General features: G+C 47.7%; 1 protein-coding gene across 5 annotated transcripts in view; it reads right to left on the bottom strand.

Annotated features, from left to right (window-relative positions):
- The window catches only part of LOC128878993 (zinc finger homeobox protein 4), a 303,112-nt gene that overhangs the window by 80,897 nt on the left and 208,962 nt on the right, over positions 1–13,253 (bottom strand). For all 5 annotated transcript variants that reach the window (XM_054127744.1, XM_054127745.1, XM_054127746.1 and 2 more), the window contains 2 exons: positions 10,415–13,129; positions 9,740–10,190 (listed from right to left, as the gene is read on the bottom strand). In XM_054127744.1, coding sequence (XP_053983719.1) covers positions 9,740–10,190; positions 10,415–13,129 — 3,166 coding nt within the window. The remainder of the gene's footprint in view (positions 1–9,739; positions 10,191–10,414; positions 13,130–13,253) is intronic.

The following is a 13,253-nucleotide window of genomic DNA, read 5'->3' as shown; positions in this document are numbered from 1 at the left end:
GTTTGGGACGTTGGCAAGTGGAAAGAATAAATGATAAATTTTGCGTAATTGAAATCGTGCATTTTATCGAGGACTGGATTGCTTTATCGGTGCTTCCGCGTGTTCTTGCACGTGTCTGGTTTTAGTTCGTACAAAAGCTACAAGCATCAAGTGGAGTTGCAACAGACGTTGCAGAATTTTTTCGAAAAATCAACATCCTCGAATTACGCGTGGGCGTTGATCGACAAGAGTTTTTAACGATTAGCCGTCCGATTCTTTTACATCGGTGACTGCTCGGTCCACGTCAAGGCACCGAGCGACTTTACTCTTATTTGATTGCCTCAAGGTCCATCGGTACTTGCGTCGTGCCGAGTCATGCGTGGAACTCCCGGCATCATTGCCATAACTCGTCTCGCCGTGTTGCCTTCGCGGAGTTTACGGTACCATCGTTCTCCGGCCGTAACAATTCGGTCGCCTTGGCATCATCCACGCACAATTGCGGCGAAATTTTTACGGGACGGCCGGTCGCGTTGGGGCAGTGATGAATTATTGTCGCAATTTTTATTAATTTCGCGGAAAGGAGATTGCGCACAGTGGCGTAGCCGTCTGTCCTTTCTCGAGAAATGGCGTTGGAAGCAGAACATGCACAGCTATCCAAAGCGAAGAGAACACAAAAATAATTTTATTTATTATCAACAGTTGACGCGTTAATTTAGAGTTTATACCTTTATCTATATTTTTCGATCAGGTAAGCATCATTTTGAAAAGTGTCATCAGCGAAACGAAATGGCGTCGAGGTCGCCGAAAGCGACGCGTATACGAGGAAGCGTCGCTGAGGCGATGGCAGCGTTGAAAATAGCGCGGCAAGCATTATAGGCAAGCCTTAGAGTGACCGGTAGCCGACCAACGAGTTTTTTTGCCGGATTCCAGTAGCGCCTACGAAAAACGACGCTGGCGAGAAGAGTCCGGCCTCTATGGTTCGCTACTTTTACTAGGTTATTCAAGAACGGTCTCGTGACTCGTTTCGCGCCAGCTCCTCTCAGCACCTCGTCCGACGCAAAGTCTGCCGGTGCCAAGGGCCAAAAGAAGTCCACCCAGGAATTCCTCGTTGCGACGCTTCGAGCGCGGCGAAAGTGAACGGTCCGGAATCGTTTTGTTACGCGCAAGAAGCGGGGTCTCGGGCTAGAATCGAAAACTTTCTCTTCGAAGAAGGATAACACGATAACAGGTTCGAGGAGGAAAATGAAGCTGGTTTCGGAAGCTTCATTTGGAAAGAAATTAGATTTTTAATAAGAGCACCTCGTTCTTTATCGAGGGAATTTACTTTTACGTAAATTATCCTCAATAAACAAGCGCTTAAAAATTGATAATTTAATTCTTGGCGATGCGTCTATCAGAATCTCCGATAAAAAATTGTTCGATACTAAAATGTCTGAACGAAACCAATCATTGCATCGATAATTACTTCATACTTTTTCCATATCGTAGACCAGCAGCTTGCGCGTAATTGTTTTGCAACACCCTTGCCAAAAGGAATTCAATCGAGATTCGAGTCGTACGTAAGTATTCCCTCGAAAATGCAAGAAATGAGGAAAGATAGTTGTCACCGTTCAGAATTTTTTAATACGAATTCTTGAATTGCACAATGCGCGTACACGGAATCATACTTCGTAATAATCGCGCTGAATCAACCGCGTACAAGCTATGCGAATAACGAGCGCTCCGCACGCTTTAATCAAAAAAAAAAAAAAAAAAAAGGTGTGCATCGACGACGATCAGCAGCCCCTGGGGTGCACCACTCACCCCCTGTAACAGGATTTTTTTCGGCTCCCTGTTCCTCCGATCTCGCTCTCATCTTTGTGCCCGCGGCCATGAGTCACATAATAGTTCCTCCACGCGCGGATCCCCGATGATTTATGCCTCTGGTTCGGGTTTTATGTATTTCTGTGCAATGCGCGAGGCTTCAGCATTTTTTTAGGTTCTCACCCCGTTGTCGGGCCGCTTGACGATAAAGGGAGACAGAGGGGAAAGGAACGAAGGTGGTGGGGAGAAAGAGAAACGATCGGGAGGGGTATCGAGGGGTGGGGGAGAAGAACCATAAAGCGTTTGCGGGGTCTGGTACTGCTTTTCGCTGCTACGGCTAACTACGCTGCCTATATAGATCGATATAATTAATAGCTCCGGCGCGGATCGGGTAACATATGGCCTGGGACACGGCAGAAGAAAGAAGAAGGACATGGAACGCGGATGGCAACAGGACCAGAGGCGGGGCGGGAGGGGGAGGGCCGAAGAAGAAGGAAAGGACGCTGAAAGTGGGAGAAGACGAACCGATTCCGAAGGTACTTCTCCGCCTGCCGCCACCTTAGTGTTGACCGTGCGGTCCTAGCGTTGAATCCAAAGGGATTAAAGGCGAATAAACGAAGACCGCGAGGGTTCCCGACGGCGGCAGAAGAGAAAGAAAAAAAGAAACGAACCCACGAGTGCCTCGCGGCATGCTAATTCCTACCTGGTGGCGTCCCCAAGGCCCTCTCCGCCCGAGAATCCATCCAGGTGAACTCGTTTGGTTCCGATTCTACGACCACTCCCGTCGACGTTACCGTGATTTTAGATTGCGTGGGACGTTTCAATGTAAACAAGGTGTTTGCGATACGGAATAAACTTAGGTGGCACCGTCGAGCACGAGACCGAAGTTCCCTTTAGGGTAGACGGAAAACGTCGAGGAATTTTGTGTTGGAAACATACCTGAGGGCCCTTGAAGAAATTCAGATCGTTTACCTCGGTTTTCTTTCATATTTCAACTTTGATCGAGGATCGGCACGCTTTTATATATTTACAATTACGAATTTATTTGGAATGCGATAACGCATTCGTTTAAATTAGACAAATTTTTTCAATAAATATGGAGCGTACGAATACTCATAGGACTGACTGTATACCATATATAATTCAACAGTCTCCTTAAATGCACAAGTTTCTCTACGATAAATGGACAGTAACATGATCCGGGATCGGATATCTCGATGAGACAATGCTCGATCAAATACAACGATCAAACTTGTTTTATTATTACCGTTTTTGTTGTAAAACTGTTACCATCATATTCCTGACATTTTTCTGATTGAAATGAGACCAAACACGACGTAATTCGCATCATATTTACTACATGTCTCACCGAAATGATTCCGGTGCTGGTCGCCATTTTCGCAAGTCGCTCCGTCCTCTTCTTCGTTCCCTGTCCTTCTCTACACTCGAAGTTTGTTGGGAACACATTCGAAGATACAGTACGACTGAAGGAGCCATGCAAAATCGGAGACCCAAAACATTGCACTCGAGTGTTTTTATGTGTTTACACTTGACACGAGTCGAGCGTCGAACGTAGAAAAGGACAGATAGTGAAAGAGAAAGAGGTCCGACATCATATTACACCGGTGGTCGGGGCTACTCGGGCAAAACTAGGCAAAAGAAATAAGAATGGGCTGGCAGCGGGGGGGGGGGGGGGGGGTATCTGACGGACATACTAGCAAACTTTGAAGCGTTATAGCTTGAAAACTAATAAAAATCGGGTAAATACATTAAAACTTAATGAATAAGTCTTGGATAGTACTATCGCATGGTATAAAAAAAAAATATATAGTTCCATTTGAAAAACGAAACTTGACCATTACATCTCGTTAAATAACAAAGCTAACACAAAATTCCTTCGCGCTGAAACATGCGCCCCATTTTACCATGCAATTTCCATATTTGAAATTTTGCATTCGGCCGATAGTTTTGGAGTTAGAGCTCTGCATCACTTAGGCTGGTACACCCTGCATATAAAATTAATAAATAATTCTTGACAGTAGAACGCGAACGGACTTATTAAAGAACCCGACAGAATCGGTCCCAACGCGAGCAGTTCTTTGAAGCGTCCGTCCAAGGTGGAAGTTAATTGGAACGTAAACGGGTCCCGAGGACTCGATGGCTCCTACCGCCAGGCGATCCGGATACGTGCTCTCGGTTCGTAATTTTCGTGCGAGCCGATGTCCTCGGACAAAGAGAACGTCCAACCCTCGAGAGGCAGTTATCATTTGCATTCCCTCGTCGGGCGACGCCACGTGCCTACCGTGCGAGTCGTTTACACACCCTCCGCGCACGCGAGTCAAACCAACGGCGTGCTTTGCGCGCGGCACGCCGTGTGTTTTGCATAATTTCACGAACCGTACACATAATCGTTCCCCGCCAGTACAAAACGCGCCGGCATTTCGTGTCGCGGGCTGCCCCGCGACCCACCGGGGCCGGCTTGCACGCATTAGCATAAAGTTTTCAAAATAACGCGCCGCGCGCCGTCATAGAAACCGACACGCGTGGCTCCGCACACGAGCCGGAAGGAAGCGATCCGTGAAAGGGTTCGGGTTTGCGTCATGAATTTCGACGAGTCTCACCTTTTCTCGACACCGTCTCCGAGCTACCCCTAACAGAAATTCGCCGAATAAATAAATTAAAGGGGAAAGGTGAGGATTCTTCGAAGGACACGCGACTGAAGGGGTTGTCTTTTGCTTTGAGAGCTTTGGACGGAGATCATTTGGTATTCTGGGTATGATGGTATTCTTGTGTCAGAATGGGGCAATGGACCTCTTAACGCGGAGGATAGATGGAATTTAGAATGCTAAACTGCGTCAGGCGGGATTGGTTTACCTTTAAAGTAAGCGAGGTTACGTGGAAATATTCCCGGAGCAGATGAAGGACGTGAGCTGTTTCAGGAGTAATTACGCTTTCGATACAGAGTGCCCTTGTGGATACTACTCCCTTAATTTTGATTTGAAAGCAAAAATGGTTTCTAAAGGTTAGTCGTATAAAGAATGAACCACCAACGACCTAAGAGATGGCGTTTAAATAAACCCAGACGTACGAGTCGATATCCTATCAGAAGATATCGTTAAGTTCCAGCCATTATTAACACTTTTGATCGAGCCTCAAAGTCTGAAATATAAAAAAGAAACTCTCTCACTTTACAGGGAGTAGCCTTTGTCGCGACGCTCGCACAAAAGGCGCGAAAACGTATAAGGCAGAGTTCAAACACCGCGACGACGCCTCGGCGTCGCTAAGGAATCAATTTTCCGAGCGAATATCCGAGCCCTTTGTTCTCGTTTTCCTTCCATGCGCCCCGGTTCCATTCAATCCGTCAATTGCGTCGTTTAGGGAATTTCGTGGAGGAGGCGATGAACTGGCAGCGAACGCCGACCATGACCACGTGTACAATGGTTCCTGCAATCATCCACCTTCCCCCACGCAACGCGTCGCGTATAGATCGGCTCTATTGTTGTGTCGGGGACGCATCGAAAAAGCACCGCGACTAATTATCGCCGGGTTGATCGACAAAACCTTGGAAAGTCGGGTAGAAGTCACGTGACAATTACGAAGTCATCGCGTCAATAGAACGCTGGCCCCCTCGCAGTCTACTCCGCGCCATTGTTCTTTCCTGGGCAATCGAACTCTCCGAGTTGGGTCTGAAAAATTAGGTGAGCTAGCTGTCGCGGTACAGATTTGGGCGACTCACGAAAACGATTAAAGGTCTATTTACACATATCCGTATTACGTCAGTTCCGTATCCGTTCAGTTCCGTATCGTTCCATCAGTGTCAGTGATTTTAAATATTCTTCTGTTGTTTTTAAATGGGCATGTTCACACACGTCCGACACCGCTCCGTGACGTTATTGATACGGTACGGATACGGAACTGACACGTTACGGATATGTGTAAATAGACCATTAGACTTCATCTCTTTGGAACTCGAAGTGTCAATAAAATGACAGTCAGTGAGGTAAAGGTGACCTGATTCTCAAATCTCAAATTAGTTTGCGATCACGGATCGGGCTACATGTTCGTAGTCAATCATTCGCTTAGCATTCGTGGCAGTAGAATGCTAAGAAAGCGTTTCGAGTTGCTGATACCAGCAAAGAAAGCCTCGAGCGCAAAGGGTTAATTCGAATACTATTGCGAAAAATTCTGGACCCTATTCAGGTTAACTTCTGTCCGACTATTAATGTCCCAGCTGTCGCGGAACATCGTACGATTCACACGGGGGAAAAAAAACGTAACACGTTAATTTGACAGTATTGGACGTGTGCATGGCGCGCATGTCTGTCGTGAAAATCGGCGGGCGTCAATGTTAGATGACTCGTCGCGTCGAAACATTTTGACGCTTTTAATTTAGCGTTTCTTTTCTTCTAAAGCGACACGACTCGAACCAGTGATTTTTAAATTACCGTGAAGGGGTTGGAGGTAAGTACTCCTCTACTAACCATCGAAAGTGTCACCTTGACGTAAAAATCTGTCACTCTTATGTCATTCTCGACGTTTTCCCACGAAGGAACCTTTTAATTTAAACGATAACCGTCGCTTGAACCGTGTGGTGAACGTAATATCTGGTATAGCGAAAGCTTATTCTCTTTCAGAATTCGTTTATCGATTCGCGTCGATAAGATATAAATTTCGAGATATAAAGTATTCACCACCAACTCTCATAAATACGCGAATAATTTTGTTACGATTCAAGTCCCAAACTTTTGGCCCACAAATGAAAATTGTCTAACAGTCTAAGAATCAATTCTCGACACTAACATATTTGAAACTATTTTCGTCCATCCACTCATATTTACTTCATTTCAAATCAAGTTCTTAAACCTAATAGTTAAACAAAATAATTGGTAAGAACATACTTGGAATTTTTCTGTTAAATTCATGCAAGGTTTACATATAGATGGAAACTATGCACATCATGCTGCCTCGTTGCTTGGATCGTTTTCCACGTAAAATAAACCTGGTTTAATTACCGCGTGATGCACGACGACCAGACGAACAGGGTCGTAATTCGTTTCAATGGCCGCTGTTTACGCAAAACTCGCGCAATCGATCCGCGAGGATACCAGGAAACGTGCTTTCTTCCGCGTTGAATATCGCTCGGCGATCAGCGAACGAGCTACCTACGCGCGCGTTTCAAACTCGTGCGTTTCTCGTCGCGAAACGACCATTCTTATAATAGCGCGCTACTTGCCTTAATAAACAATGAGCTCCTCTATTCTGGAAGCCTTGCTCGAGACGAGCGTACGACAAAGACTATTTAAATGCGCCGCTTGAGTTCACCTTCTGTAACCCAGGTTATCTACTCTTTCTCAAGAAAATTGTAGAGCGTGGAAGAAAACGAACGTTTCAAATGAGGTATAAGTTCGTATAAGCGCGAACCTTCCAAATGTATTCGTGCCATGATGTTGGAAACTGTAAATAAATGCTACTCTGAATGTTGTTCAAAAGGAATATTGATTTACATTAAAAAGGGAATAACGCGATATGTGTTCCGAAGGATAAATAAGATTTTTTCGAAAATGCATGCGTATATGTTTTCAGAGCGCACACTGGGTTACACAGGGTTGACGGCAACGACTTACCCGAAAACACAGCCGGAGGTGAGGGGATGAACCAAATAAGAGTAGGGTGCAGGGAATGAAAAACTTTAAATAAGAAGAAAAACCAAAGATTAATCTTATGATAGTATAGCTTTATTTTAGACTAGAACGGAAAAATAATATAATATTAATAATATAAAATAATAATAATAATAATAATAATAATAATAATAATAATTAATAATAATAATAATAATTAATAATAATAATAATGATAAACTATATACACAAGAATAGTAGGGGCCGACATACATAACATTGTTTCTTGTACGTGTACGTGTCAGTATCTCATGTATGCGTTTATTCGCGCGTGGTCCAAGTGCGTGAACGCGAATCCGTGTTTGTGGTGTGTGTGTATGCGTGTGTACGTTTGTTTGCGAGTTGTATACGTGTCGTGTCGGTGAAGAAAAAAGCGAGAAGCGGAGCCACACTCTCGTCGGCTGCGAATACGAGCTCACGCGGTAAATAAAATAAATTGAAAAAAACGAAAAAGGAAATGGACGTACGTCGGGCGTTCTTCAAGGTCGAGACACTCGAAACGAGTCGTTTCGATTGCGTGGGCAGGCGAGAGTGTGACTATCACAAAAAAAAAAAGGGAAACTCATAAATAACTAACGCATAAAATAATAATAATAATTAGTACTAGCCCTGATTAAGATCGATGTCGTCGTAATGGCAAATAGGATTCTCTTTAACGTCGTATGCGGACGCGAAGGGAAGAGGGCAAACGTATGAACGCGAAGGAGAAGTGAAATTTCAACCCTTCGCACTCCACTGGCGTCGCTGCGGCGACACCGATAATACGCACCACGCGATACGAACAACAGATTTCAAGTATCGCCTGTGGCAACGCAAAACAGAACGAAATAAATAAAATTCTCGTTTGTAAAAATTAGCAAAAAAAAAAAGAAACTGATTGTCAGAAGATCGATTTCATTCGCGGCAACGCGAATAGAATTAAACATGCAAAATTCACGTTGCGAGCATTTACTAATTAGTTCAAAGGGTGGATGCGCGTGCTAACGTCCAGAGCGTTGCCACAAAAATTGTCTCGAAGTCCCTGATCGTTCGTATCGAAAATAATTCGTGGATTGCAAAGGGTTAATTATGATACACGCGTGCCATTGGTTCCTGGGGGTATAGTTGCGCCTCTAGCGATTACGTATGTGTTCCACGGAGGCCAGAATGGGGACCGTTCACGAGGAAGGGGCCCCATTCGGGCCTCGGATAACAGCGGAGACTTTTGCGAAGAATATTTACAGTGAATGCTTCAGGCACGATAAGGTGGGGTGAGTGGGGGGGAGGGGAGGAGGAGGCATCGAAAGATGGTACTCGGCGCTGGAATGGCTTCGCGGATAAGTGACGACGACGATGACCACGATAATTAATAATGTAGAATCGAAACAGGGAAAAAACAAAGGTAAGGAGCGAGGAGTGGGATCGATACTTCGCTACGCTATGTAGGAATTAAAAAGGCAATGTGTATTCTCCGTTCTTTCTGACTATACTATAATGCATCAAACGCTTCGAGTAATAATCGAAATGGATAGTACTAAGAATCCATTATAAAATATAATAATAAAGTTCGTAATAATTTCTATCTCTCCGGGTTTTTCTTTTGCGATGATCGTTTTCATTTTAAAACGGTTTTTAATGCTTCGACGCACGCTCTCTGAACTCGCTCGCACTCGCATTCTCGCAAACGTTCACTCGCACGATCTCTCACTCGTTCGTCTCTTTCGCCCTCTCGCATTCTCTTTTTACGCTAGAATAGTCATCTGATAGGAACTTTCAGTATTGCCTAGCTCTGGATATATTATATTCGCACTATACATTGTAAACGATTTTTCACGAAAAGGAAAAATTCTCATCGTACAAATTTCCATAGTTGACGGGCCCCCTAGAGTATCACACGGGCCAAATTGTACAGGTGTAAACGTATACACGCGGTATAAACAAAGAACACGTGCACACATACAACGACGTAAACTCGCGCGAGTTCGAAATTCATTTGTCCACGAATTACAAAACAAAAGAAAAATGATAGAACAAGAAGAAGAAGAAGAAGTAACAGCTCCGAACGACTCGCGTTTAATCGAAAAGAGGCAGTCGTAAAACGTGTATCAACGCGTGCCTACTCTCGAAATGAAAAAAAAAGAAAAAAAAAAAGTAGAAGAAGAATAGACAAAGGAGAAAGGAAAAAATTGATTTCTAATCGATAACGTTTTCATCTGGTCGCGTAAAGGATCAGAATTTCGAACGAAACGCGGGTCGAACGGTCGCTTACGAGTCTAAGAGGTCAGCCAGACACTCACCAGCCGTGGTGGTAGCCGTGCTAGCCGTCGCGGCGCCAGGATGCTGCTGCTGCTGCGGCTGGAACATCGCCGTAGGGTGGAGGAACAAAGATCCGTACATCATGTTTTCGTCCGTTTGCTGTTGCTGCTGGCCAGCCTGCTGATTGGTGGTCCCGACCACCGACGAATTACCGATCCCTGGCGTGCCACTGTTGCCAGTGGGAACGATCGGTGCACCAGGCGTCGGTGGCACCAGGCTGCCCTCCTCGACGGCGACGCGGACCGACTCGATGTGCCGCCGCGAGAAAACGTGCTCCTGCAGCGGCGACTTGGCCGAGTATCGAACCGAGCACAGTCTGCACTCGTCGGGCCCGGTCGGTCCGCGATGCGGTTGCACGGCCGAGCCCTCGGCCGGCAAGCCCGCCGCCAACCTGGCCTTCTTCTCCTTTGCACGGGCGTTCTGAAACCAGACCTGCAACTCGTTTCGATTAGACCGCAAGCTCATCGAGATCGGGACGATCGCGAGCAACGGGGGTTCCTCTCGACGCGAGACGCTCGGGACTCGGCGAAAAGCTGCCAAGGAAATTTTAGGCTAGCAAAGAATTCAAAATCATTTTACACAATTGAACCAGCCATTTTCGAATCCCAAACGCCACTCGACGAGCTCACAATCAGGTTACACTCTGGATCGCTTACCTGAACCACGCGCTTCGGCAGACCGATCTCGCGGCCGAGCATCTCGCATTCGGCCATGGTCGGTGTCTTGTAGTCCGAGAACAGAGACTTCATCACCTTCACCTGGGTCGCCGACATCTGAGTGCGATACCTTTTGCCGCTGGATTGGCTGGTTCCGCTGCCAGCGCCCGCCACCGGGGTGAGCGGTGTGCCGCCTGCTCCCGCGGAAGCCGGACCCTGTCGCGAGCTTTGGGTGCTCGACGCAGGGCTCGCAGGTCCGCTCTCGTCGTCTAGGAATTCCGTGGTCTCGCTCATGCTGTCGTCGTCGCAGATGCTTCTTTCGGAGAGATCGGTGAGGGGCCCGCAATCGCTGCCACCGCGAAAATGCACGCCGTGCTGCTCTTCGAGGAGGTTGCTCAATCCGCCGAGGCTGAGTTTCATCGGGCGGCTGAGATCTACCGGTTTGCTCAGATCCAACGGTGATTCGCCGCTGTTGTTGCCCGTTTGATGGTTGGACGCCTCCTGCTTGCCGTTGATCGCGTGAGCTTGGAGCTCGCTGATGTAACGCTTCATCGACTCTTCGTAGTACTTCTTCAAGGAAGCCTCCATATCGGTGTTGAAAGGCGGGAACAGCGGCGGCATCATGTTCGGGGTGCTAGGATTCGAGGGCGCGGATTCCATCGAGAGTTCCTCGTCGGGGATATTATCTATGTTCACCTCGCCGCGGGCGACCTGATCGGCGTGCTTGCTGCTAAGGTGGGACTCTAGCGCGGATTTCACTTTGAACAACGCCGGACAGAACGGGCAACGTTTATTGATCACTTGGCTGTGCGCGCGAAACTGACCCTTTCGTTCGCGGGCGCGGGTGTTTTGAAACCAGACCTGAACGACGCGTTTCTTCAAGCCGACCTCGCGAGCGATCGTCTCCAGCATCTTTCTCGACGGATTCGATTCGACCTGATACTTTTGATACAAATAGTCCAGCTGTTCCGGAAGTATCGTCGTTCTCAGACGTTTGTCTTTGGGTTGTTCGCTGTGCTCGGAGTTGGACCGCGTCTCGCTACCCGTTCCCTCCTCGAAGTCCTCGTATTTCCGTTTTCTGTCTTGCATCATCGCGATCAGCGGATGGGAGGTGTCCGCGGCGACGCCTGAGGTCGCGTTCAGCGCTTGTTGTTGAAGAATGCCGAAAGGCGAGTCCGGTGGATAGGCTGGCGGGAACAAGGACGGGTTCATGATATGTACTAGCTGATGCTCGCGCCAGAGCTCGAATCGTCCGAACATCAGGTTGCATTTGTCGCATTGAAAGCTACCCTCCTTAGACTCGGCCTGCGACTGCGATTGTTGCTGTTGTTGCAGCTGCTGCTGAGGCTGCTGATGCGATTGCGTCAACGTCTGTTGTTGATGATGAGGGGATGCGGTAGCGTTCAACGGTTGCTGAAGTTGCTCGGCGAGCGCCGGCGCGTTCGTCGGGTTAGCGGGCACAGCGTTTGCAGTGGTGGTCGTTGAGCTGCTGTTGCTATCTTCGGAACTCAAAACGGCGGCCACTTGAGCCGCGGCGGCTTGTGCTTGCGCGCTTCTCTTGGCATCCTCCTCTTTGAAGCAGTGCGTCTTCTGATGCCGAATGAGTTCGTAGTATCTCTGAAACACCAGTAAGCACTTTTTACATTGGTAATTCAAGCCCGGAGTTCTTTGAAAGCGGCCTGAACCGTCGTCACTTTCGCGGGTGCCGGCTGTCACGGGTTCGGCAGCGGGTTGATTCTCATAAACTTTACGTGCCTTCTGTCTAGCGTTTTGGAACCAAACCACGATTACGCGCGGGCTCAATCCAAGAAGCTTGCTCAGATATTCCAGATCGTCGTCTTTCGGGTATGCGTTATTCTCGAAGAACTCTTGAAGAACTTTGATTTGGTAATCGGTGAATCTTGTACGATTCGCTCGTTTCCCAGAGCTACCGCCGGAGGAATTGCTGCCGTTCCCGTTCCCGCCGAAGGAATAGTCCGTCGGTCCGCGACCAGGGCTCAGAGATCTCTGCGGCGTCAGAGCTATCGCTGCCATGGCGCTCGGCACGACGCCACCCGGTCCAGGGTTGGGACTGGCGAAATTCTGAGGTCCAAGTTTCGGTGGAAGCATCGGAGTGCTCGGGGCGCAGGTCGTCGTCGGTGTATGCGACGAGACGTCGTGATGAATGCTAGGAAATACGGAGCTAATGCTCAGAGCTGGCGAATGAGGTCGTGACTGTTGCCCGCCCGAGCTCCCGGGCGAATGATGCTGTTGCTCCTCCTGGTGTTGCGAGTGCTGCGGAACGTGACATTGCGGTTGTTCCTGAACCTCCTGTTTTATCTCGCTGGTCTGAGACGCGTTGATATTAGTCGTCGACGGCGGCGGGGACGCTTGCTTGTTTGGACTTTTGTCGTCCGAGGAACTGCTCCCCGATACGCTAGAATTCAGCGGTGTCACTTTCGCTTCCCCCGTTTTCTCGTACTCCTCGAGGTTCAATGTTGTGCTCGGAGGATTGTTGAAATTGTACGGACTGTCTTTGTTGCGTTGACGCTCTTTGAACAACGTGTTTCGGAACCAGTGTTTGATCACTTTCGGTGGTAGGCCGCTCTGCGCCGCCATGTCCAATATCTGCTCTTCACCGGGTGAATTGTTAATATCGAAATGCGCGCGTAGTATCTTAAGCTGTTCGTCCGTTATGCGAGTGCGTGCTCGTTTCTGCGAGGCAGCCACGTTTGCCTGCAAAACGAAAAAAGATTTACCTGTGCTTTCTTTCCTTGCACGAGCTTTCCGTGTTCGAGAATCTACTTCGTCTTCCATATTTCGATTACTTTGTATTCGCGGAATAGCGTACAGGCTCGAA

The sequence above is a fragment of the Hylaeus volcanicus genome, chromosome 6 (genome assembly GCF_026283585.1).
Source record: "Hylaeus volcanicus isolate JK05 chromosome 6, UHH_iyHylVolc1.0_haploid, whole genome shotgun sequence".
Lineage (NCBI taxonomy): Eukaryota > Metazoa > Arthropoda > Insecta > Hymenoptera > Colletidae > Hylaeus > Hylaeus volcanicus.
The sequence above is the reverse complement of the archived record's forward strand: the minus strand, read 5'-3'. Positions and strand labels throughout refer to the sequence as shown.